This window comes from Chiloscyllium punctatum, chromosome 45 (genome assembly GCF_047496795.1).
Source record: "Chiloscyllium punctatum isolate Juve2018m chromosome 45, sChiPun1.3, whole genome shotgun sequence".
Lineage (NCBI taxonomy): Eukaryota > Metazoa > Chordata > Chondrichthyes > Orectolobiformes > Hemiscylliidae > Chiloscyllium > Chiloscyllium punctatum.
Genome location: NC_092783.1, coordinates 31,141,413 through 31,168,694, shown reverse-complemented (window position 1 = coordinate 31,168,694; position 27,282 = coordinate 31,141,413). Strand labels below are relative to the sequence as shown.

General features: G+C 43.3%; 1 protein-coding gene and 1 long non-coding RNA gene across 5 annotated transcripts in view; one reads left to right on the top strand and one right to left on the bottom strand.

Annotated features, from left to right (window-relative positions):
* Window positions 1-5,790: 5,790 nt before the first annotated feature.
* LOC140467270 (uncharacterized) lies at window positions 5,791-12,922 on the bottom strand. Its single transcript, XM_072563522.1, has 2 exons — window positions 12,803-12,922; window positions 5,791-11,750 (listed from the first exon to the last, which is right to left on the bottom strand). Exon 2 carries the CDS (start codon window positions 11,692-11,694, stop codon window positions 10,249-10,251), a length of 1,446 nt encoding a protein of 481 aa, XP_072419623.1. The 5' UTR covers window positions 11,695-11,750; window positions 12,803-12,922; the 3' UTR covers window positions 5,791-10,248.
* Window positions 12,923-13,323: 401 nt separating this feature from the next.
* LOC140467267 (uncharacterized) overlaps window positions 13,324-27,282 on the top strand; it is a 181,300-nt gene continuing 167,341 nt past the window's right edge. For 2 of the 4 annotated variants that reach the window (XR_011955378.1, XR_011955377.1), the window contains exon 1: window positions 13,324-13,469. This is a non-coding gene — a long non-coding RNA (uncharacterized lncRNA). Of the gene's footprint in view, window positions 13,583-27,282 lie in introns of all 4 variants that reach the window. The other 2 variants (XR_011955376.1, XR_011955375.1) reach the window with 1 other exon arrangement.

Genomic DNA, 27,282 nt, shown 5'->3' with positions numbered 1-27,282 from the left:
CAATCTAGTCCCACCTGTCACCTCCCAGCCCATATCCCTCCAAACCCTCCCTATTCATATACCCATCCAAATGCCTCATAATGTTGCAATTGTACCAGCCTCCACCACATCCTCTGGCAGCTCACTCCATATACGTACCACCCTCTGCGTGAAAAAATTGCCCCTTAGGTCTTTTTTATATCTTTCCCCTCTCACCCTAAACCTATGTCCTCTACTTCTGGACTCCCCGACCCCAGTGACTCAAATCCCATTTTCCAGCAACTGACAGAGTTCGTATGACTTGGCATCACAAGCACACAAGTGAGTACTTCTTCAATGTTAGGAGGCTTTCTGCCTCTGAAGCATATACAAGCAGTGAATTCCAGAACTCTGCCCTACCTGAGTGAAAGAAATATTTCTCCTGTTCACTCTGTCTTACATTATTGCACAGTTTTGTTACATTTGGGTATCACTGCAGCCTGGTGAAAGATGATGTAGGTGATCATTTTGTCTTCTTCTCTCACTGGTGAGTATTTCTGTTCTTTCATATCAAAGTGAGGTTAAATTAGATTCCCTACAGTGTAAAAACAGGCCCTTCGGCCCAACAAGTCCACACCAACCCTCTGAAGTGTAACCCACCCGGACCTGTTTCCCTGTGACTAATGCACCTAACACTATGGCAATTTAGCATGGCCAATTCACCTGACCTACATATCTTTGGACTGTGGGAGGAAACTGGAACACCCAGAGGAAACCCACGCAGACACTGGGAGAATGTATAAACTCCACACAGCCAGTCGCCTGAGGCTGGACTGGAATCCAGGTCCCTGGTGCTGTGAGGCAACAGTGCTAATCATTGAGCAACCATGCTGCTCCTTTAAGAATTTGGAGCATAAGGGGTAGAGGAGCCAGCAGGCAGGGTGCAGACTGAACTGGAAATAAGGAAGTCGACCCTGAAGATTGAGACCTACTCACTTCCCTTGGAGCCCAGACAGAGGGAGAGAGGAGCCAACATAGGAGGAGACTAAAGGATCATTTACAGTATTAAAAAGTGACATCACAGGTTCACTAGTTGGTAAGTAATGTGTAATTTTAGTACCTAAATTGGAGAAATACTTCACAGATTAAAAACTAAAGGCCAGCAGAAAATGTAAAAATGTTCAAGCTAATACCACACATACTTGTGTGTAGGTCAAATTTGAAGATTGTTTTTTGAAGCTGAAATTAGGGGGTCAACTAATACACAGGCACAAGTTTTGAGGGGCTGAAGTTCATGATGCAGTTTGAAATACTATATTAGCAAATGTTGATTTGAAATTCTGGGTAAAGAAGAAAAATGCAATGAATTATGGTAATGGTAATTATTGGATAAAAGCAAGAGACCAGTACAAGAATTTAACATGTCAAAGATTCCTTGAAATTAGATTAGATTACATTACAGTGTGGAAACAGGCCCTTCGGCCCAACAAGTCCACACTGACCAGCCGAAGCGCAACCCACCCATACCCCAACATTTACCCCTTACCTAACACTACGGGCAATTTAGCATGGCCAATTCACCTGACCTGCACATCTTTGGACTGTGGGAGGAAACCGGAGCACCCAGAGGAAACTCACGCAGACACGGGGAGAACATGCAAACTCCACTCAGTCAGTCGCCTGCAAAATCACACTGTTCAACATTGTCCTGGCCTGGTATAATAGCACACTTAAAACAAAACATTTGTTAAATTCTGAATGTGTAAGCATCTTGAACTTCCCTGCCAAGTTCTTCCATTTCCCTCCCATTTATTTCTGTATGTTATGAATCTCAGCAACATTAACACATTTGTCAAAGAATTAAAGATAAACCAGTATGTAGCTAATATATCTCCATTTTATTCAGATATAATGGCACAAATAAAATGATTAACTTTTTAACAATATTAACATTTAGATGTACAGTGAACTAAGTGCGATGAGTACCGATAGACTTAGTACTGGTCTGATGAATGAAAGAATCAAAATGTGCTGAAATAAATCAAGTGCAGTAAGTAGAGTTATGAATGAATGAATAGTGATGCAATATAGTAAACAAAAAGTGAAGAGTTACCGGTATGAATGAATGAATGCGAATTAATACAATATAGTAGGGTTGACTTATACATGAGATATATGGAAAATACAAGATTTTTGGCCAAAAATAAGGGGTTGACTTATATGTGAGATTAACCTATACATGAATATATATGGCATTTGGAAATGCATTGTCAGGTGACATGTTGTCCCTGCATAATGTGAGTGCTGGTGGACCTTTTCATGGTTTATCCTGAACCTATCTGTTCCAATTGCTGGATGCTTGAGGAACTCTGATTCAGTTGATGGCTGAGTCTGAGCTTCGAATTGCAAAACTTCAGGGAGGAGGAGAATTACCTATAAGTTGTGTTTCAGGAGCGAATTACACACAGCAAATTAAGTCCTTCAAAATTGGGTCAGGGACAGGGACAGGTGGCATGGTGTGTTGTTTGTCTCGTTCCAATGTAAGAGAAATCGTGAATGAATTTGAAAAGATATTGGAGTGGGATGGGTGGATTCAGCTATGGCCATCCATGCGGGGAATTAACAACATTGGCAAGAGTAGACAAGAGACCCTGTTTGGGGAATATCAAGAATTATGAACAAAAATGCAGACCATGACCTCAAGGGATTAATCTCTGGATTAATACCTGAGCCATGTGCAAATTGGCATAGAAATTAGAAAAACAAAGAAGCAAACAAGAAGCTAAAGGAGTGGTGCAGGAAAGAGTCATTCCATTTCATGGGGTACATTTCTCCACATGTACAAATGAAATTGTCCAGCATTTCAAAGGTGCTGTCTAACAGCATGGATTTTGCTGTTGATTAACAGCAGATACAACTCTTATATTCACTTGTGAGTTGGCTCGTGTTTCTGTAGATGTGATGACAGAGTGAATTCTTTCCCACAGTCTGTACGGATGAATGGCCTCTCCCCAGTATGGTACTTTTGTAGGCCAGATACATCTCTGAATAATTTCCCACACTTGGAGCATTTGAATGGTCTCTCTCCCCAGTGTAAATTTGCTCATGTTTCCACAGATGTGATGATTGAGTGAATTCCTTTCCACCATCAGACCAGCTAAGTGGCTGCTCTCCCACATGAACTCACTGCTGTATTGTGCACGCAGGCTGGATAACTGAATAAATACCTTACCGCACTCTGAGCAAATGGATGGGTTTTTCCCGGTATGAGCTCACTGGTGTCTCAACAGTGAATTTCTTCCCACACTCAGAACATGTGAACAGCTTTTCTCCGGTGGCAGCACGCTGATGTTTCTGCAGGGAAGGTGAATCAGGGAACTCCTTCCCATATTCAGAACAGGTGAATGGCCTGTTCCTGGTGTAACCATGTCGATAGAATTTCAGTGCTGACTTGAATGGAATCCCTTCCCACCGTCCTCACATTACCCCAGTTTCTCCATATTATGGGTATCATTGTGTCTCGAAAGGTTCAACAATCAGTTGAAGCGTCATCCACACAAAACACAGGGGTAGTGTCTCCCGCTGTGAATGGTGAAATGCTTTTGCAGGCTGTGTCACAGGTTAGTTTTTTCCACAGTCAATTCACAGGAACATTCTTACTTGGTGGGAGCAGAGTGTGCCTCAGTGCTTTTCCAGTCTCATCGATGTTTAAAGACTTTGCAGACAAAACAAAAGGACATTTTTCAAAGTATGGTTATTCAAGTCTCGGTTAATTTAGTCACTATCGCACATGATTTTCAGATTTCCGTCTGCAAATCGTCACCTTCTAGTATCCCGTAAAAGAACTTATAAGAGGAGTAATTCAGAGTTAATTATAAAATTCAGAGCACACAATTCTATTTTTTTCTGGAATATCTATTTCCTACCCCTCCCCAAAACTGTAACCCTCCATCCCACTCTCTCGCTCACCCTTCCAACTCTGCTGCCTCAAATGTACATCCTCCAGGAAGTGTGGATAAACGGATCCATACTCACAATTTCCTGTACTGGACAGAATCTGCACCCGTCCTCGGTTCACTTCCTTTCCCTTCAATTTCTACACGTCAATAATTTTACAGAGGAATGAAAGGAAATGAAGATAAAAGTGAGGATTTTGCTGACAGATCCAGGACAGATTGCTTCCCATCCTTTGTTCCCCATTGGTCAATTCACTGTATCGTGATGATTTGGGGTTGGAACTTGGATCCACGTGAGCGTGGTGATTTTTGACTCCTGTCCCCCACAACGTAAAGTGTACCCCAGCTACTCCATGCTTGGTCTACATTTATTATCCATCCATAATTGCCCAGAGGGTGGTTAAGAGTCAACCACATTGCTGTGGGTTTGGAGTCACACATTGGCCAGACTGGGTAAGGACGGTAATTTCCTTCCATAAAGGACTTGAGTGAACCAGATGGCAATGGTTTCACAATCACGAGAGCTCTTAATTCCACCATCTGCCATAGATTCAACCCCACATCTCCAGAACGTTACCCCGATCTGGATTAACAGTCGATGATAAAAGTGATGAGTGATAATATCACTTGGTCATTGCCTCACATTGTGGGAGTTGGTGTTCTCATGACACCACTGGACCCCTGTATCTGGAAAGTGAGATGAAAAATATGAAGTGGATGGTGGTGAGAACAGGATTCCCACACAGAACATCTGGGCCATCATTAGATTTTACTGAGATACCCTGTTAGGTAAGCAGATTTCTTGTAAAAGGAATATAGATTCAGCCAATTGTTGGGGGGACAATGAATAAGGAGTTGCAGATTTAAACCAGAAGTGAGGTGAAATGTAGTTAAATTGAAGTATTGGGAATCTGTGGGATTCACTACCCAGACTGTATGATTCGAAGAATCTCTATGAAATGTGGATGCTAGAACAGAGTAAATCTAATGAAAGAATACAGATTTTTAATTCATAATAGATTAAAAGGTGTTTGAGAGTAGGCAGTAAAATCCATTTGAGGCTGAGGTGACTCAGTCATCGTCATATTAAATGGGGGAGGATGTTCAAAGGAGTGAATTTCTTCCTCATGCTAATTCTTCATCTGGGACTATTTTCGAATGACGTTTCCCAGATGAAAAATGTGTGGAGCCAAAGGTAGATCCTTGGAGGAAACCCTAGGAATTAGATTCAGGGAATCAGAAGTGGACCAAATGGACAAGATGAGCACTGACGTGGCATGATGGAGATAGGAGAGACTTTGGAGATTGATATGAGTTGAGTGTTCAAAGAAGAACTCTGGAGGCAATTTGGCCTGGTGAAGTCAAGGATGGGAAGGACACAGCAGAGGTAACTGCTCAAATGGTCTAAGTGACAAAGTCCATCAGCTCCTCACTTGTTGTTGGCCTAGGGAATGGAGATGGGAAAAGCCCTTCAACTTGGATCAGGAGTGGACTATTCAGCCCCTGAGCCTGCTCCACCATTCCTTTAAATCATGGCTGGTCATTTCTTTACTGTAGTATTCCCATTATGTTATTAAACTCCAGGAATCTACTGCTTTATGATTGAACATTCTCAATGAATGAGCTTCGACAAACATTTAGGTCATGAATTCCATCTAAGTGAAAAAGTCCTCCTCACCGTGGTCTCAAATGGCCCATCTCTTATTTTCAGATGATGTTCCCAGACCTAGACCCAACAGAAAAGGAAGAAATCAAATCAAGATCCGTACCATAAGGATCTTTGAAGTTTCAATGAGATCATTGCTGATTCTCCAATGATATGAACCCAGTTGATGGTAATATTGCATAAGTTAAATCTGAGTAAAATTTTGCTTGATAGATCATATGTTTTATTTTTGAAATTTAGTTAGGTTGATGGTTAGTTACAGGACATATTTACATGAGGCTGCCATTGCTCTTTCATAAGAACAACACAAGGCTATTGCAATAAAGAGAGAAAAGGCTTTGTATGTATGTGACAATTCTGAAAGAGCATAAACAGCAATTGAGTACATTTTCCTAGTAATATCATTTACAAATGCTCAATCTCAGTGAAGTATCATTTCAGTCATTTTATTATTTGTTCATGGGACGTGGCTGACACTGGTTCTGCTACCATTTATTACCCAACCATAAGTGCCCAGGAGAAAGTGGTCGTAAGTTGCCTTCTTGAATGTTTATAGTCCATGGAATTTGGTACATCCACAGTGCTGTGAAGAACACAGTTCCATATTCTTGACACAGTGATGACGACAAAAGAGGATTTTGTTCCATGTCACAACACAGTATGCACTGAAAAAAAAAATGCTGGAGTTCGCAACAGGACAGGCTGCATCCATGGAGAGGAAGCAACCTAACATTTTGAGTCTAGATACTTTTTATCAGAGCTGAAGTAATGTGTGGAGGACAGCATTTACACAACAGGTTGGCCGGGGTGGGGTTGGCGGAGGGGTGAGGTGGGGACGGGGTTTGGTGGTGCTGGTGATGGGGGTAGTGGGTCATATCAGCGGAGAAAAAGGTGCTAGTAGTTTACATTAAGTGATCGGAATGTGAGAATGGCAGAACCAGAGTTTGTCTCCTGCCAGACTTGAAAGGATGGTAAGTGGGATGGGGGAGGGGAAGACATGATAACAAGTGGAAAGAAATGGTTCACAACTTAAATGTGTTGAACTAAATATTAAGTCAAAAAGGCTGTAAAGTGCTTCGCCTGAAGATGAGCTGTTGTTTCTCCAGTTTGAGCAGTGTTTCAATGGAACACCGCAGCATGCTGAGGATAGACATGTGAGCAGGACGCTGTGTTAAAATGACTGGCTATGGGAAGGCTTTTCTCCACCAATATCACCCATTACCCCTACCACCACACCCCGAACTATGGCATAAATGCTATCTCTCCACACTTCGCTTTAGTTCTGATGAAGTCATTTAGACTTGAAACATGAGCTTGCTGTCTCTCCATGGATGCTGCGTGATCCACTGTGATCTCCAGCGTTTGTTGTTTTCAGTACAGATTCCACCAGCTGCAGTAATTTGTTTCAAAAATGCAGTAAGCATTGACACAGAAGTTACATTAAGTGTTCCCAGGAATCTACTGTCTATCTTTTTTGGTGTTCAGGGTCATGAGAAAGTTGTGTTGGAGGAGCCTTGGTGAGTTACTGCAGCATATCTTGGAGATGGCACATACATCTGTACCTGTACGTCAGTGATGAGGGAGTGAATGTTGAAGTTGATGGTTGGGATGCCAATCCAGCAAGCTTTTGCATTTCATATACCTAAGCAATTTTTGCAGTCCACCTTTAGGTTTCCTGTGAGCTTCTATACAACTTCTCTTTCCCCTTTCATCAATTTCTGTGTCATCCTTTGTTGGATTATAAATTATTCTCAATCCCCTGCCTTATCATTTTTTCTTGCAACCTTACAAACCACTTCCTTTGATCTGATGTTGTCCTTAAGTCCTTTTGTCAGCCACAGCTGACATTTATTTTTTCACGTTGCATATTTCTGTCTTCGACAAATGGATAATTGTTCTAAACCATTCAATATTTATTCAAATACTCAATAATATGTACTTTTAAATCATTTTGTGTATTTTGCCAATCTATCACAATTTGTCACTCCATAGTTTCCATTGTTTTGATTGAGACTCTAACTCCAGATTGAACTATATCATTTTCAAAACCAAAAGAACATCTGTGAAGTGAAAAATGAGTAACAGCTTCAAATGGAGGAAGCAGCACAGAAACACAGGAGATAGGAGCAGGAGGGCGAAGCCATTCAGCCCTTCAATATTGCCCCACCATTCATCACCATCATGGCTGACCATCCAACTCAGTAGCCTCATCGTGCTTTCTCCCCACAACCTTCGATCCCATTCACCCCAAGTGCTATATCTAAATTCAATGATTTGGCCTCATTACTCCCTGTAGTAATGAATTCCACAGGCTCACCATTCTCTGGGTGCAGAAATATCTCCTCATCTCCATTCTAAATGGTCCACCATGCGCACCCTCCATTGGGAACATTCTCCCTGCATCTACCCTGTCTAGTCCTTTTAGAATTTTATACGTCTCTATGAGATCTCCCCTCATTCGTCTGAGCTCCAGCAAAGGCAATCCTAACAGTCAATCTCTTCTTCATACGACAGTCCCACCATCTCCAGAACCATCTGGGAAAGCCTCGCTACAGCCCCTCAAGAGTAAGGCCATTCTTCCTCAGAAAAGGAGACCAAAACTGCACACAATATTCTAGGTGTGGCCTCACAAAGGTCCAGAATAACCGCAACAACACATCCCTACTCCTGTACTTGAAACCGCTCCTCATAAAGAGAAATAGAGTTGTGATTCATCAGAGAGCAACAGTCAGCGAGTCCGGGGAGAGATTGAAGCGGGTGCTAGATCAGTTGTTAATTGTAAATCTGAGATCGGTACATTTTGTTCAGCAAAGGAATTAAGGGATGTGGGCTAAAGATCAGCTGTGACCTAATTAAATGGCAAGAACAGGCTTGAAGGGCTGAATAGACTTCTCTAATGTTCCTATCATTGTAAATGTTTAGCTGTAACCCAGGCTGCGAGTAGATCCCAGGGGCAGAAAGTTGATCCAGAAACCAAGGGGAGGGGAAGTGGCTTCACACCCCCGTGATTCAGCCTTAGCTTCCTCCCGGTCTTACTGTGTCTGTTTTGAAGTTGTGTATTTAACAGACCGATGGCTCTCTGTCTCAACTCTCTACTTTGCCTTGCAGTAGCGAAGGCAGTGCAAAGTAGTTAGATGTTCACTATGACCCTGTGGCTAACCTCGATACATTCTTATCTTGAGTGGGTATGTTTGAATGTTGCCTGGGCTGGACCAGCCCTTTACCTCCAACAGCCTAACTCGCAGTGTGACTAGTTAGCCAGCCATCTCAATTTTGAAATTGCCACCCTACTGTTCAAGTCCCTGCACAGCCTGCTGCTCATTTAACCCCACAGCGACCTTATCAGAAATAATGGTCAGGTAAAACATCGGTCATTAAGAGATGTGGTTATTAGTGATAGGGAGAATCAAGTGGGAAGGAGAGGTGGGGAGGTGTAGAGATGGAAATCCAGAGCTTAGAGCCCCAGACAACTAAATCATATGCCCCACCTGCCAGGGTAGACCAACAGGAAACAGGAGGGGATGGGTGAGTGGGAGGGAGTGGGCAGTCATTTTTATGTATCTAGGTCTTTTCCCCGGGGTGGGGGAGTTCAAAGCTAGGTGGCATAGGTTTAGGGTGAGGAGGGAAAGTTTTAAAATGGACTTAAGGGGCAACCTTTTCGCATAGAGGGTGGTGCATGTATGGACTGAGATGCCAGAGGAAGTGGTGGAAATTGATACAATTGCACCATTTAAAAGGCATCTCTATGGGTATATGAACAGGAAGGGTTTAGAGGGATATGAGCCAAGTGCTGGCAAATGGGACTAAATTAATTCAGGATATCTGGTCAGCATGGATGTGTTGGGCCAAAGGGTCTGTTTCCATGCTGTACATCTCGGAGTCCATAACTGCAGATACTGTAGATCAGAGACTAAAATAGAAGAGAGAACCTCTCAGAACTGAGGAAGGGTCACTTGACTTGAAACGTCAACTCTGACTTCTCTCCACACACCTGTTTCCAGCAAATTCTCTTTTTGTCTCTATATTACTTTAAACCTAATTAAAATTCTATATTCTGGCTACTATTTAATAAAGACTCCTGAACAGCAAGATTATTAATGACCCTTGTCTATACAGAATACTCAACTTAAAACCAAATCTAAAATGATTCAGTACAAACTGCAGAAATTCACCCTCCACAGTATTCATACTGATTAGGTTCACCCAGTCCACATTGGAATTGAAAATACCCATTATTACTGTATCATGTATATTACATGGACATCTAGTTTCCTGATTTATACTCAAGAAATTGTTCCAGATATTAAATAGATCCATCAGACTGTGTGTATAATTCAAAATCCAAATAATTATCTTTATCCATAGTGTTATCACCTAAAGCTGGGCTGGATGTGTTAACATGTTTGTGACTGAACGTAATTAACAACACATTATAGCTCCTGAAGTCACCCATGGACTCGTTGCTGATTCCACAGGTGTGCCACGTGGTGGGATTTTTGACAGAATCCTTTCCCACATTCAGTGCAGATGAATGGCTTCTCCAGTGTGAACTCGCTGGTGTACAGTGAGTTGAGATGGTCATCTGAACCCAATTAAACAGTGAATGCATCTGAATGGTCTCTCATCGGTGTGAACACTATTGATGTAGCGTCAGTTCCCAGAACTTTGTCAGTCTGGACATTTAAAAGGCCTCTCAGAGTGAACACGTTGATGGCGTATCAAATCCCAGGATCTTGCATAGCACTTCCCACAATTTGTACATTTAAAAGGTCTCTCCCCAGTGTGAACTCGCTGGTGTGTCAGCAGGTGGATTTTCTGAGTGAATCCCTTTCCACACTCAGAGCAGGTGAACGGTCTTTCTCCGGTATGAGTGCGCTGATGTACAGTGAGACGAGATGACCACTTGAACCCAGTCCCACACTGAGAGCACCTGAATGGTTTATCGTTAGAGTGAACAGGCTGATGTAACTGCAGCTCCAAGGAACTTTTATAACTTCTCCCACAGTCTGGACATTTGAAAGGTTTCTCTTCAGTGTGAACTCGCTGGTGTGCCTTGAAGTGGGATGACTCAAAAAATTCTTTCCCACACTCAGTGCAGGTGAATGGCCTCTCCTCAGAATGATCACGCTGGTGCTTCAACAGAATGGAGAACCTAATGAATACCTGTCCACATTCAGAGCAGATGAATGACCTCTCCCCAGTGTGAAGGCGCTGGTGTAGAGTGAGTTGAGATGATCTCTTGAACCCATTTCCACAGTGAGAGCACCTGAACGGTCTCTCGTCAGTGTGAACACGGTGATGAATGATCAGCTCCCTGGAACCTTTAAAGCACTTCCCACACTCTGAACATTTAAAAGGTCTCTCATCAGTGTGAACACGTTGATGGGACTGTAGATAATGAGAACTTTTAAAGTATTTCCCACAGTCTGTACATTTAAAAGGTCTCTCCTCAGTATGAACCTGCTGGTGTGACTTGAGGTGGGACGACTGAGTGAATCCAATTCCACATTCAGAGCAGGTGAATGGCCTCTCCCCAGTGTGAATGCGCTGATGAACAATGAGTTGAGACGACCACTTGAAGCCAGCTCCGCAGTCAGAGCACCTGAACCGTCTCTCCTCAGTGTGAACACGTCGATGGGACATCAGCTCACTAGAACTTTTATAGCACTTCCCACAGTTTGGACATTTAAAAGGTCTCTCCTCAGTGTGAACACGCTGATGGGTTTTCAGATCACTGGAACTTTTAAAGTACTTCCCACAGTCTGGACATTTAAAAGGTCTCTCCTCAGTGTGAACTCGCTGGTGTTTCAGTAGGGTGGATAACTGAGTGAATCCTCTCCCACAAAGGGAGCAAGTGAATGGCTTCTCCCCTGTATGAACACGTTGATGAATTCTCAGCGCAGAACGGCAACTGAATCCTTTTTCACAGTCCCCGCATTTCCATGGTTTCTCTCCAGTGCGACTGCATTTGTGGTTCTTGAGTCCAGTTGCTTGGCTGAAGCCTTTTCCGCACACTGAACATGTGTATCTGTTCTCCCCACTGTGGATGGTGCTGTCTTCTTCCATGTTTAAAATCTGTTGATATTCCAAATGTGATAAATTGGATGACTCCATCAGATCAGAGTGTTTGGTTTCACTATCCTGATTTGAAATCCTCCTCTTGGTAATTTCTATTAGTTGATTTAAACAGAAAAACAGAATGAGAGACAAACCACAAAGATAGAAATTCAAATTGTGAAGTTATACTGAGCGAACCTGGTAATATGTGGGGCTGGCATTTTGGACAAGTCAGCATGAAAGCCGCTGGATTGTCATAGAAACTGAACTGGGGCTGTCAGGGAAGGAGCCTACCATTTCTGCTCTAGGCCTGCAAAAGACAATGGGACCTTTATGGAACAGAGTGAGAGAGAAAAGAGAGACATGAAGAGGAAGTACTCATGTATTTCCCACAGTCTAGACGTTTAAAAAGGTCTCTGGGGGGGGCAAAGAAGTGGGACTCCATGTATCTAAACTTGTCCAGAAATTTAATAGGATTTTCACCAGCTCAAATCAGGGTAGCAAATCTACATAAATGCCATCACCACCAAATTACCCTCCAAGACGCACCATCCTGATCTGTTTGATATCCAATACTGGAGAAACAGAGACTTCCTTCAATCAACTGTCAGAGGATGAAAGTCAGTGCCTTCAGTCCTTGTTATGAACTCCATTCCCCAACCGCCAACTGAACCTCTCCCTGGGAATCGTTGAGCACAGAAATAGTCTTTTTAGCACCTTGGTACCTATTTCATCCCAAACCTACATCCTAACCACATGTCCAAATCAGCAGTAAAACCCCCATTTCCACCCCAATATCATCACCGACTTCGCCCCAGTCCCAGCTCGTCCGCTTCTGAAATTCTCATTCATTCCATAATTATCTGACGACATCAGTCCTAAAACCTCCCACATTCACCCTCCCTGTAATTTAGACCATACCTCCCCCTCTGCTGGCTGTCTCCACACTGAACCATCCCCAGTGACATGTATCATTCGCCTGGATGGCCGCGCATGCGCTCTGCTGTGCTTTGACCTTATAATGATGGCGCCACTGAAACCCGGCTCCCTCGTCCGTCAAAGAAATGGCGACCGTAAACCTGAGCCTCTTCCGTGGACAAAGACCGCGATCTCTTAACCCAGACCTGCAGAACTTTATTCGGGGTTTGCGACCTACACGGGGTACCTGTGAAGTCTCTCCGCTCCTTTCTCCTAACCACGACCCCAATACCGGCTTCCTTTCACCCCTTTCTGCCGCCGATCGCAGCAATCGGACAAAACTGCTGCATTTATCTCACCGTCCTGATTAGTGACACTGCGCATGCGCCACATACAAACCAAACTGCGCTTGCGTCTAAACCTTATTGAGTGCATAGAGAATATTCATATCCGCAAGGAATTGTGGGTAAGGGGATTGTTATTAATGATGATTCCGGAGACTTGGAAGCAAAGTTCTTACTTAAGTCAATTGGAAATATGTAAATTATCGTGATGTGTATCTCAACTATTCCTTAAAATCTCACATTGATTGGAGAGGTTTGGTGCTCTACCAAATAATGAGAATGATCAGATCTTGGAAAACTTTACGCTTCTTCCCTTTCTGACCAATCCTGATGCACTCACTCCCCGTCAATCCTCCGGCCCCGCCCTTCACCCGCTCTGATTAGACGGAGGACCGCCCACTGCTCGCCTCCAGTTCCGCCTCTTTCTCCATCGGCGCGAATCAGCACTTGGGCGCCGCAAACATGTTAAGAATAGAATGAAGAAATCCTTCAGAGCTACCCCTCTATGATACCGTGAAAGTGGTTCTCCTCTTGGACCGAAAGGCTTGGGTTCAACTCCCATCTGCTAAGGTGTGTAGCAACATCTCTGAACAGCTTCATTAGAATGACAGGGAAAGTCAGGATATGCATACAATATGATACAGATCCGTCGGAAGCCAGAAGAGTTTAAACACCAGCAGAAGGTAACTTAAAAAAAAGTCAAGAATAAACTAGCTACTAACGCAACAGAATGTGGAAAATATATTTTTACATATATAAAGAAGTAAGACCAAACATTGGACAGCTGGAAAATGAGGCTGGAGAAGTAGTAATGGGAAACAAAAAAATGGCAGAGGAACTAAACGATGACTGAGTCAGTTTTCATTGTGGAAGCATAGCAGAACTTCAAGAAAGTCTGGTGAGTTTAGGGGCCATCATGAAGGAGATGGTGGTCTGAAGGTGAATAAATTACATGGACTATACCCCAGGATTCTGAAGGAGGCAGCTGAGAAGATTGTAGGGGCATTGGTAGTGATCTTTCAGGCATCACTAGAGTAAAGGATGATTTCAGAAAACTGAAAAACTGCTAATGTAATTTCTGTTTAAGAAGAGAAGGAAGTTTCAGGCGGATTAACCTGACTGCAGTTGGTACGATTTTAGACTTCATGATTAAGGATGACACTGTGGAGGATTTGGAAGTGCATGGTAAAATAGGGATGAATTGACCTGGCTTCAGGATGGGGAGATCATGCCTGACAAATTTGTTAGAATTCTTTGAATAATTAACAAATAAGTTAGACAAAGGAAATCAAATGGATTTCAGAAGGCCTTTGACAAAGTGCTGCATAGGAAGCTGCTAAATAAGACTAAAACCGATGGTGTCAGGGACAAAGTATTGGCATGGATAGAGTAATGGCTGATTACTAAAGGCAGAGATTTTGGATAAATAGGTCTTTTTCCTATTGGCATTGAGCGACGAAGAGTGATCTATAACGGTCATTGTTGGGACCGTAATAATTTAAATTATACATTAATGATCTGGACGAAGGAACGAGGGGGCATCAGACAAAGGTGTGTCAGATGCATTAAATGTGAAAAAGTGAGATTTCGCATTTTGGCAGGAAGAATAGAGGCATGGACTATTTCTAAATGGGGGAAAGGCTTCAGAAATCTGAAGCAGAAAGGGACTTGGAATTCTGAGTTCAAGACTCTCAAGGTTAACATATCCCTTTGTTAACATATCCATAACTGTTAGGAAGGCAAATGCAAAGTTAGCATTCATTTCAAGAGGGCTAGATAGAATAGCAGACATATACAGCAGACTACATTTGGAATATTATGAGCATTTTTGGGACCAGTATATAAGGAAAGATGTGTTGGCATTGGTGATTTACAAGAATGGTCTCACTGATGAAGGGACTGTCATATGCAGAGCAATGAAAGAGTCATGCAGTCAGACTTGTACAATAAAACAGACGCTTTGGTCCAACTTGTCTATGCCAATCAGATAGCCTAAATTAATCTAGTCCCATTTGCCAGCATTTGCCCCATATCCCGCTAAACTCTTCATACCCACCTAAATGTCTTTTAAATGTTGTAATTATTCCAGCCTCCGCCACTTCCTTTTGCAGCTCTTACATACACGTGCTACCCTCAGCATGAAATAGCTGCCTCTTAGGTCCCTTTTAAACCTTGCCGCGCTCACTTTAAACCTATGCCATCTAGTGTTGGACTCCCCTACAGTGGGGAAAAAGGTCTTGAACATTCACCCTCTCCTTGTCCCACCTGATTTTATAAATGTCTATAAGGTCACCACACAAAGTCTGATGCTGCAGGGAGAATAGCCCCAGTCTATTCAAACCTTCCCTTTCGCTCAAACCATCCAGCCCAGACACATGTTTGTAAATCTTTTCTACACTCTTTTAGGTTTACAGTCTTTCCAATAGTAGGGAGACTAGAATTGAATGCAGTATTCCAAGAGTGGCCTAAGCAACTGAACACTCTGGGTCTGTACCCAATGGCATTTAGAAGGATGAGTGGAGAATCTCATTGAAACGTAAGTGATTCTGAGAGGCCTTGACAGAGTGAATGTGGAGAACATTTTCCCATGAGTAGGAGAGACTAGATCCTAAGGGTACAGCCTCAGTGTGAAATAATGACACTTTAAGACTGAGATACGGTGAAATATTTCAGCTAGAGGGAATGGACTGTCTCATTCTGAGTTAGAAATAAACTCCATGAGATCATTGCACTTGTTGGAGTTAAGGACGGAGGCTGTACAAAGGCTCTGGTCAGATGGCATTTGGAACATTGTGAGTAGTTATGTGCCCCATATCTAAGGATTGATGTGCTGGCCTTAGAGATTTACAAGAATGATCCCAGTGATTTAAGGGCTTGTCATATGAGAAGGACTTGCAGACTCTGGGTTTGTACTCAATGGAGTTTAGAAGAATCAGTGAGAATCCCGCTGAGACTTAGAGGATACAGAGAGGCCTGCATAGAGTGGATATGGAGAAGATGTTTCTATGAGTATGAAAAACTAGAATACAAGGTACAGCCTCAGAGTGAAAGAACAACACATTTGCAGCTGAGATAAGGAGGAATTTCTTCAGCCAGAAGGTGGTGAATCTGTGCAACTCATTGCTGCAGATGGCTGTGAATACCAAGTCATTGAATATATTTAAATAGAGAGAGGTTCTTGATTAGTAAGGGGATCAAGGGGTTACAGGGAAAAGACAGGAGAAAGGAGTTGAGGAACAGATCAGTCATAACTGAATGATGGAGCTGTCTTGATTGGCTGAATAGCCTAATTCTGCTCTGAAATATTAAGGCCTTATGATCTATATGCTAGTTTGATTCAGAAAACCAAAAATAGGGAAAGGCATGGTAGCAAAGTAATAAATTAATGGTCACTGTTTGAAATTGAACTTCCCAGAATGAACACTTCCCAACATCAATATGAACTGCTCCTTCCCTTTGCACTGAACATTCCTTTAACCACTTGTCCACCAATAGCTCCCAGCCTGGAGTTGACATTCAGCAGTGTTTTATTTTGTGGCCTGCTTTCCTTTTCAGGCAGAAGCAGACTTGGCAGCAGAGTTGGGTTATGAATCAACTATCAGCTTTGTTGTCACAAAATCAATAGACTGCTGTCAGGCAAGCGATAGTGATAGACTCAGACAGCAATTTACCTGGGTGATACTGCTCATGTTGTTAACTAGATAGCAGAATACTAAAAGGACTCCTCGTAGCTTTTGCAGCCTCTGCCTTCAAGCTCTTTCTGTCGTACGTCTCCATCTTCTGATTCTGGTTGGTCTCCACTGCACAGACATTTTTTGAGTGTCTTTTCTATCCTTGTTATTATTCGATTAACCCCTCCCTATGACTAGGTATAGTTCATATGAATAGCACTTAACCATGTGATATTCCGCATGTTCAGCATTATTCTGTTTTCATCTTGCCTAAGGACTGCTACATCCAGTTGTCATTTATTTCACCAACTGTTCACTGATAAAGCCACTTCAAGAGGTATCTTTAGATTTTAGCTGCAGGAAGTCTTTTTAAACCCGATTTAAAATCCTAGGATCTCTAACTTGGCATCGTTCCAATCTATTTTCTAAGGTGTGTTACAACTGTACTGCAAATGCAGGATTCTAATAATAATCTATGTTAGCTTCTAATAATCAAACTAAATGTTAAAACTTGAGAGAAACTGAGGACTGCTTACGCTGGAGATCAGAGTCGAAAAAAGTGTGGCACTGGAAAAACACAGCAGGTCAGGCAGCACCCAAGGAACAGTAATGTTGATGTTTCAGATATGTGGCAGTGGGGAAGGGGGCTAAGAGATAAATAGGAGGGTGGGAGGGGGAAGGTAGCTGGGAAGGCAGGTAAGGGGTGATGGTGATAGGTTGGAGGGAGGGGTGGAGTAGATAGGTAGGAAGGAAGATGGATAGGTAGGATAGTTCAAGATCGTGGTGCCGAGTTGGACAGTTGGATCAAGGATGAGGTGGCGGGAGGGGAGATGAGGAAACTGGTGAAGTTGACATTGATGCTGTGTAATTGGAGAGCCCCAAGGCAGAAGATAAGGCATTCTTCCTCCAGGCGGTGGGTGGCTTGGGTTTGGCAGTGGAGGAGGGCCAACACTTTCATGTCCTTTGTGGAGTGGGACAGGGAATTGAAGTGGTTGGCCACAGGGCGGTGGGGTTATTTGGTGCATGTGTCCCAGAAATGTTCTCTGAAACATTCCACGAATTGGCATCCTGTCTCTGTTGGTGGGGTCTGGTTGTAGGTGGTGGAAATAGTAGAGGATTATGTGCTGTATCCAGAGATTAGTGGGATGGAAGGTGAGGACTGGGCGATTCTATCCTTGTTGCGGTTGGAGTGGTGGAGTTCAAGGGCAGAGGTGCGGTAAGTTGAGAAGATGCACTGGTGGGTCTTGAAGTAGGAGACCGTCTGAGATGTCCTGAAATGGAATTGCTCATCCTGGGAGCAGATACGGCGGAGGCAGAGGAATTAAGAGTAAGGAATCGCGTTTTTGCAGGAGGGTGGGTGGGAGGAGGTGTACTCTAAGTAGCTGTGGGAGTCAGTGGGTTTGAAGTAGATGTCCGTGTGGAGTTGTATGAGGATGATATTAGGGGAAATTAAATATCTGAGATTTGTGAGGCTGGAGGGGATTAGAGATAGGGAAATGTGGGATTGTGTTCAAATACCAACCAGAATTGGTGAGTGGCAAAAATAACCTCTTCTATTCAATAGGCAGCACAGGTTTGAGGCAGCCATACAATCCTGAAATACGGTTCTTACAAGAGCCCCTTTATACACAGTTCTTAGATATATTAAAATTCTATTACTGTGGTGCAACATTGTTTTATTTATAGTACACAAAGGTTTGAAGGGCTTCTGTCCTAGGAGACAGGGAATGCATTAAAACAGGTGAAATGCTCGCTGCTATTTCTGAATACATTAAGGTTGTCTGTATAGTCTGCCTGCATAATTAAGAGATGTTAGTCACAGAGTCATAGAGATGTACAGCACGGAAACAGACCCTTCGGTCTAACTCATCCATGCCAACCAGATATTCTAACCATTTGCCAGCACTTGACCCATATCCCTGTAAAGCCTTCCTATTCACATACCCATCCAGATGTCTTTTAAATGTTGCAATTGTACCAGCCTCCAGCACTTCCTCTGGCAGCTCATTCCATTCACACACCACACTCTGTATGAAAAAGTTGCCACATAGGTCTCTTTTTTTTATCTTTACCCTCTCACCTTCAACCTATGCCCTCTGGTTCTGGAGTCCCCCACCCCAGGGAAAAGACCTTGTCTATTTATCCTGTCTATGCTCCTCATTATTTTATAAAGCTCCCTCAGCCCTCTGATGCTCCTGGGAAAGCAGCCCCAGCCTATTCAGCCTCTCCCTATAGTTCAGATCCTCCAACCCTAGCAATATCCTTGTAAATCTTTTCTGAACCCTTTCAAATTTCAAAACATCCTTCCGATAGGAAGGAGACCAGAATTGCACACAATATTCCAAAAGTGGCCTAACCAATGCCCTGTGCAGCTGCAACATGACCTCCCAACTCCTATACTCAGTGTTCTGGCCAATAAAAGAAAGCATACCAAAGACCTTCTTCACTATCCTATCTACCTGCGACTTCACTTTCAAGGAGCTATGAACCTGCACTCCAAGGTCTCTTTGTTCAGCAACAATCCAGAGGACCTTACCATTAAGTTATAAGTCCTACTTTGATTTGCTTTTCCAAAATGCAGCACCTCGCATTTATCTAAATAACACTTTACTGCCACTTCTCAGCCCATTGACTCATCTGATCAAGATCCCACTGTACTCTGAGGTAACTTTCTTCACTGTTCACTATACCTCCAATTTTAGTGTCATCTGCAAACTGACTAACCATATCTCCTATGTTCATATCCAAATCCTTTACATAAATGATGAAAAAAAGTGGACCCAGCACCAATCCTTATGGCACTTCACTGGTCACAGGCCTCCTGTCTGAAACACATCCCTCCAGCACCACCTTCTATCTTCTACCTTCGATCCAGTTCTGTATCCAAATGAGTTGTTCTCCCTGTATTCCATGAGATCTAACCTTGCTAACCTTACTGAAGTCCATACAAATCACGTTCACCATTCTATCCTCATGAATCCTCTTTGTTACTTCTTCAAAAAAACTCACATTCATGAGACATGATTTTCCACGTGCAAAGCCATTGCTGACTTTGACTCAGTGACAATCCTCAAGTTAGTAAGTGTTGTTAAAAATGCGAGGCCTGGATGTGCTCTAAATAAATTAAACATTATACCTGACTTAATAAAGGATATTAAACTGATTACTACAGCTGGGTTGTGAAATTTGTTTACTATTTGCATTCATTTAGGTTTCATTCATTTATGCACTTTCATGGAATCACTGTTTTGTCAATTAATTTCTTCAAGGGATAATGACCCAGTTAAAAGGTATTTAACAGGTACATATTAATTAGGGAATCTATTCAGGTCCAAGAAATAGTTGGTAAGGGCTGATTAATATTATAATGTTTCGTGGAGACTTGATATTGATGGTATTGTTGTGTATGCGACACTTATTCAGAGGTAACACTGCTTGTCGGTGTGAAAATGCAGTAATGAGTTTGAAATGGTTGTTTTGATTAGAAAGGGTTGTTTTAAATTTGATCTATCTTATGATAGTAAAATATACTACAGAACTGTGGCTTTACGAATTAATGAAACAGTGTTATAGTAGGGATTCCTGAATGATTGATTAAAATGGGAATGCAGTGTTCATTTGTGAGTGGGTTAGTAAAGCAGTTATGAATGAATGAACGGGAACCAGGTATTAATGAATATAGTGAGCTAGTGATTGAATTAATAAAGATAACTTAAAACTTACTATCTCTCACACCCACCTTTTGATTCTGCTGAGATCTTTCGAAGAGAATCTTCACAATTCTTATCCTAGTTTATATGCTTTTAACAGTTTGGCAACAACACTTTACAAAAAGAAAACATGCACAGTTAGAAGAATGATAACAAACTTCATGGTGGTCAGTCAACTCTGGTCCCACTGTATTGTGAGATGCCTGTTTTGATGTGGGAGGCATGAATCCAGACCTCCTTCCCTTGGATGTTGACAGCTGCCTGGGTGATCCTTCCCACTTCATACCTCAGGGTTCCTTGACCCTTTTGACAAGAACCCTCTCACCTGGTACGATGTTTGACCTCTCTCCAGTGGGTCTTTCCAGGCAGCTGATACCTGTGAGCAAGCAGAGTTCAGAGCAGTATTTAATATCTGACAGTATGACAATAGGGCATCACTCATAAGATGACAGTCTGCAACATAGCAGGAGTCTGTGTAAAGGTTGGCAGCCTGATCCTCTGCAGTTCTGTAGGCGTCAGTCAGAGCCTATAATTCTGTTAGCTGTGCAGCTGCAGGGGTAGGTTTCCTGATGTCATGACAGTGGTGAATATCTTGTCAGGGGATAGGTGATCCTGATGAAGGGCCCCTGCGAAACGTCGATCTTCCTGCTCCTCGGATGCTGCCTGACTGCTGTACTTTTCCAGCACTTCTCTAATCTCGAATCTGAATGTCTTGCCAGTCCATCTGGTTTTCCTATGATCTGTAGTTAATATCCATTCACTTTTGCACGGGCCACACTGGGCTGTTAGAGATAGTATGGGGTTTTATTAAAGTCCCTTTTTCCTGTTTAGTACAAGGTGGAGATGTTCTTGTAAAAGTCTAGGGTTCCATTTTCAGTAACCCACAGTTGTCCTTGTTTTTAGCCCAAATGGGGTGATTTTTCAATTCTTCCCTGTCCATCATTGAAATGTAAAGATGAATTCAGCTGGGTGAGGATATCCATCCTAAGGAGCTGCTGGGCTATAGGTCTTACCTATATACAGGTTACAAACTCATAGGGGCTGAATTCAAGGTGTGTGGATTTGGTCCTTTTCATTTCGATCCTGTCAGCTCCTGCTCACTGAGCTATCCTCACTGTCCCATCTAGTGCAAGTCTGGTTTCATACCTCTGCAATAGGCACATTAATTCTGCTCCTGGGTCCAAAAGGCAGTCAATGTCCAGGTCGCCTGCTGCAGTCCGCCTTTCCTCTGCTGGAATAAAGCCAGTCGGAGTATAGAAGGGCACTGGGTGGGCTCTTTCAGTTTTTTAAAATTATTTTTAGCAGCTTCTGCTGCTACTGGGTAGTTAGTTTTTTAGACTATTCTCGGCAATTGGTCTTATTCCCAGCTACCGGGGGACGTGCCTTCCTCAAAGCTTATTAGGAGGCTTCTCCCTTTTCCTTTCTGCCTGCACCTTCTGGCCCAGTGGCTTTCCTTCTCACAGAAGTGACACTTCCCTGGGTGTTTGTCTTGCGTCTTCCCAGGATTACTGGGGATCTGTTGCACTTGTGCTGCCTGAAGGGCTTGCAAGTTGACACTTTTTTTTAATTTCAAAAATATACTTCATTCGTAAAATATTTTGATAATTTGTGGTGCCATTCATAGGCGCACCTTGCATTTCTTTACATACAGAGATCGGAATTAATCATTCGTATATACAGGTCTGTACATTTATCATCCTTATATTTAGCTGAGGCTTCAGCAGAGCCCACTTACTGAGTGGGCGCCCTGTTCCTCTTTGGCTGGCAGGCAGACGTTACACAGTGGTCTTTCCCCACTGCGCCTTGGCTGCAGCTGCAGCTGCAGCTTCAGCGCATCCCTCAACACGTAGTCCTGGACGTTGGAATGTGACAGTCTGCAACACTCAGTCAGGGCCAACTCCTTCAGCTGGAAAATCAACAGGTTTCAGACAGACCAAAGAGCGTCTTTGGTTGAGTTGATGATCCTCCAGGCATATTTGATGTTCGTCTTGGTGTGCGTCCCGGGGAACAGACCGTAGAGCATGGAGTCCCGCATCACGAAGCTGCTCAGGACGAACCTCGATAAACACCACTGTATTCTTCTCCAGACTTCCTTTGCATAGGCACATTCCAGAAGGAGGTGTGTGACAGTCTTGTCCCCTCCACAACCGCTTCGAGGGCAGCGTGCGGTGCGGCTGAGAGTCCAGGCGTGCATAAAGGATCTCACAGGCAGAGCCCTTCTCACCACCAGCCAAGCCATGTCTTGGTGCTTGTTGGAAAGTTCTGGCAATGAGGCATTCTGTCAAATGACTTTGACAGTCTGCTTAGGGAACTGCTCGACAGGATCCGCCCTCTCCTTTTCCCGAAGGGTCTCAAGGACACCATGTGCTGACCACTTCCTGATGGACTTGTGGGCAAAGGTGTTTTTCTTCATCAATTTCTCCATGAAGGACAGGTAATATGGAACGGTCCAACTACTTGGAGCATTCCACGACAGCGAGGTCAGGCCCATCCTTCGCAACACCGGGGAACAGGTAGAACCTCAGTACGTAGTGACACTTGTTGTTTGTGTACCGGGGATCCACGCACAGCTTGATGCAGCCACACACAAAGGTAGCCATCAGGGTGAGAGTGGCATTGGGTGTGTTTGTTTTACCCCGTTGCCCAGATCTTTATACATTGAGTCCCTTCGGACCCGGTCCATCCTTGATCTCCATATAAAATGGAAGATGGCCCAGGTGACTGCAACGGCACAGGTTCTGGGAATAGGTCAGAGCTGGTGGGCTCAGTCCACCAATTCAGAGTAATTGGTCACCTTCTAGTTCCAGTCCGGTTTGGTTAGCTTTCACATTTTAGTGAGCTCAGGTCCAGCCACAAAAGCAGACTTCAGCGGGCTGTAATCACAACCTTCAAAATCCCTGACTTCCTACACATTTAGGACTACTGCAAATTCTCTCCAGTCCATCCGAAACCTTCCCTCATATTCTGGGACATCTTCTGTGGGTTTTTGACAGCAAGCTGTGACTTTTGTCCAATAAATCTCATGTGGACTATACCCCCGTAATCACCATTTTATTGCTGTCCAATCAGCATGCAGTTCCTTCTCATACTCTCCAAGAGCCCCTTTGACTGCCTCATGTCTCTTTTAGTGATAATAACATTCAGAATTTGTATCCTGTCCCAGGGATGGAGCATATATATTCCCCTTAACTGGACTGGATTTTCCCACACCTTTATTAGCCTTTTCTTGGGGTGGGGTGTTTTTTTTAGACCACCTGTCTATATTTTCAGGGGCTGCAGGTCCATGTTGAGAGTGTGGTGCTGGAAAAGGACAGCTGGTCAGGCAGCATCCGAGGAGCAGGAGTATACACATTTCAGGCATAAGCCCTTCAGCAGGAATGATGAAAGGCACATTCCTGATGTAGTGCTTATGCACAAAACATCGATTCTCCTGCTCCTCAGATGCTGCCTGACTGGCTGTCCTTTTCCAGTACCACACTCTCGACTCTGATCTACAGTATCTGCTCTCCTCACTTTCTCCTAGTTGCAGGTCAATGCTCAGTGTGCATTTCAGTCCATTGTACCGGAACATCCACCTCAGTACCATCCTCTAATCTCTGCCTGACCATAGAGTCATAGAGATGTCCAGCACGGAAACAGACCCTTCAATCCAATTCATCCATGCCAACCAGGTATCCCATCCCAATCTAGTCCCACCTGCCAGCACCTGGCCCAAATCCCTCCCAACCCTTCCTGTTTATATACCCATCCAGATGCTTTTTAAATGTTGCAATTGTACTAGTCTCCACCATTTCCTCTGGCAGGTCATTCCAAACACACACCATCCTATGTGAGAAAAAGTGCCCCTTAGGTCTCTTTCATATCTTTCCCCTCTTACCCTAAACCTATGCCCTTTAGTTCTGGATGTCCCCATCCCAAGGAAAAGATTTTATCTATTTATCCTATCCATGCCCCTCATAATTTTATAAACCTCTTTAAGTTCACTCCCAAGCCTTCGACGGTTCAGGGAAAACCGTTCTAGCCTATTCAACCTCTCCCTATAGCTCAAATCCTCCAAACCTGGCAACATCCTTGCAAATCTTTTCTGAACCATTTTGAGTTTCACAACAGCTTTCCGATAGGAAGGAGACCAGAATTGCACACAATATTCCCAAAGTGGCCTAACCAATTTTCTGTACAGCCACAACATGACCTCCCAACTCCTGCACTCAATACTCTGACCAATAAAGGAAAGCATACCAAACGTCGTCTTCACTATCCTATCCACGTGCGACTCTACTTGCAAGGAGCTATGAAACTGCACTCCAAGATCTCTTTGTTCAGCAACATTCCCTAGGCACTTACCATTAAATATATAAATCCTGCTAAGATTTGCTTACTCAAAATGCAGCACCTGGCATTTACCTAAATTAAACTCCATCTGCCACTCCTCAGCTCATTGGCTTATCTGATCAAGATCCCATTGTAATCCAAGGCAACCTTCTTCGTTGTTCACTGCACCTCCAATTTTGGTGTCATCTGCAAACTTCCTAACTATACCTCTTAATGTCAGGTCCAAATCATTATATACATGACAAAAAGTAGTGGACCCAGCACCGATCCTTGTGGCACACAACTGGTCACAGGCCTCCAATCTGAAAAACAGCCCTCCACCACCACAACCAAAGTTTCTTCGAACTTTGGGCCAGTTCTGTATCCAAATGGCTAGTTCTTGTATTCCATGAGATCTAACCTTGCTAACCAGTCTCCCATGGAGAACCTTGTTGAACATCTTACTGAAGGAGAAAGTGAGAACTGCAGATGCTGGAGATCAGAGCTGAAAAATGTGTTGCTGGAAAAGCGCAAGAGGTCAGGCAGCATCGAAGGAGCAGGAGAATCGACATTTCAGGCATAAGCCCTTCTTCAGGAATGAGGGAGGTGTGTCAAGCAGGCTAAGATAAAAGAACATCTTACTGAAGCCCATATTAGTCATGTCTACTGCTCTGCCCTCATCAATCCTCTTTGTTACTTTTTCAAAAACCTCAATCAAGTCTGTGAGACATGTCCCACGCACAAAGCCATGTTGATTATCCCTAATCATTCCTTACCTTTCCAAATACATGTACATCCTGTCCCTCAGGATTCCCTCCAACAACTTGCCCACCACCGACGTCAGGCTCACTGGTCTATAGTTCCCTGGCTTGTCCTTACCACCCTTCTTAAACAGTGGCACCATGTTAGCCAACCTCCAGTCTTCCAGCACCTCACCTGTGCCTATCAATGATACAAATATCCCAGCAAGAGGCCCAGCAATCACTTCTCTAGCTTTCCACAGAGTTCTAGGGTACACCTGATAAGGTCATGGGAATTTATCCACCTTTATGCCTTTTAAGACATTCAGCACTTTCTCCTCTGTAATATGGACATTTTTCAAGATGTCACCATCTATTTTCCCTACATTCTATATCTTCCATGTCCTTTTCCACAGTAAATACAGATGCAAAATACTTGTTTAGTATCTCTCCCCTGCCCCCTCCCCCCATCTCCTATGGCTCCACACAAAGGCCACCTTGCTGATTTTTGAGGAGCCCTATTCTCTCCTTCGTTACCCTTTTGTTCTTAATGTATTTGTAAAATCTTTTGGATCCTCTTTAACTCTATTTGCCAAAGCTATCTCATGTCCATTTTTTGCCCTCCTGATTTCTCTCATAAGTATACTCCCACTGCCTTTATCCTCTTCTAAGGATTCACTCCATCTATCCTGGTATAATGCTTCCTTCTTTTTCTTAATCAAACCCTTAGTTTCTTTAGTCATCCAGCATTTTCTATACCTGACAGCCTTTCCTTTCATCTAACAGGAATATACTGTCTCTGGACTGTCATTATTTCATTTCTGAAAGCTTCCCATTTTCCAGCCCTCCCTTTACCTGTAAACATCTGCTCCCAATCAGCTTTTCAAAGTTCTTGCATAATACTGTCAAAATTGGCCATTCTCCAACTTAGAACTTCAACTTTTAGATCTGGTCTATCTTTTTCCATCACTATTTTAAAACTGATAGAATTATGGTTGCTGGCCACAAAGTGATCTCCCACTGACATCTCAGTTACCTGCCCTGCCTTATTTCCCAAGAGTAGGTCAAGTTTTTCACCTTCTCTAGTAGGTACATCCACATACTGAATCAGAAAATTGTCTTGTACACACTTAAGAAATTCCTCTCCATCTAAACCCTTAACACTATGGCAGTCTCAGTCTATGTTTGGAAAGTTAAAATTCCCTACCATAACCACCTTATTATTCTTACAAATAACTTAGATCTCCTTACAAATCTGTTTCTCAATTTCCCTCTGACTATTAGGGAGCCTATAATACAATCCTAATAAGGTGATCACCTCTTTCTTATTTCTCAGTTCAACCCAAAAAACTTCCCTGGATGTACTTCCAGGAATATCCTCCCTCAGTACAGCTGTAATACTGTCCCTTATCAAAAACGCCACTCCCCCTCCTCTCTTGCCTCCCTTTCTGTCCTTCCTATAGCATTTGTATCCTGGAACGTTAAGCTGCCAGTCCTGCCCATCCTTGAGCCACGTTTCTGTAATTGCTATGATATCCCAGTCCCATGTTCGTAATCCCATGTTCATCTGACTTTCCTGTTAGGCCTCTTGCATTGAAATATATGCAGTTTAATTTATCAGTCCTACCTTGTTCTCTGCTTTGTCCATGTCTACCCTGACTGTTTGACTATTTGATATGCTTCTTTTATCAACCGTATCAGTCTCAGATTGATCTCTTCCATCACTCCCCATTCCCCACCTTACTAGTTTAAATCCTCCCGAGCAACTCGCACAAATCTCCCTGCCAGCATATGCGCTCCCTTCCAATTTTGGTGCAATCTGTTCTTCTTGTACAGGTCACTTCTATCCCAAAAGAGATTCCAGTGATCCAAAAATATGAATCCTCCTTCATTACACCAGCTCCTCAGCCATGTATTCATCTGCTCTATCCTCCTATTCTTGCCCTCACTT

What these genes read in the sequence shown, in the direction of transcription:
- LOC140467270 (XM_072563522.1), bottom strand. Translation starts at nt 11,694, where the DNA reads ATGGAGTCATCCAATTTATCACATTTGGAATATCAACAGATTTTAAAC.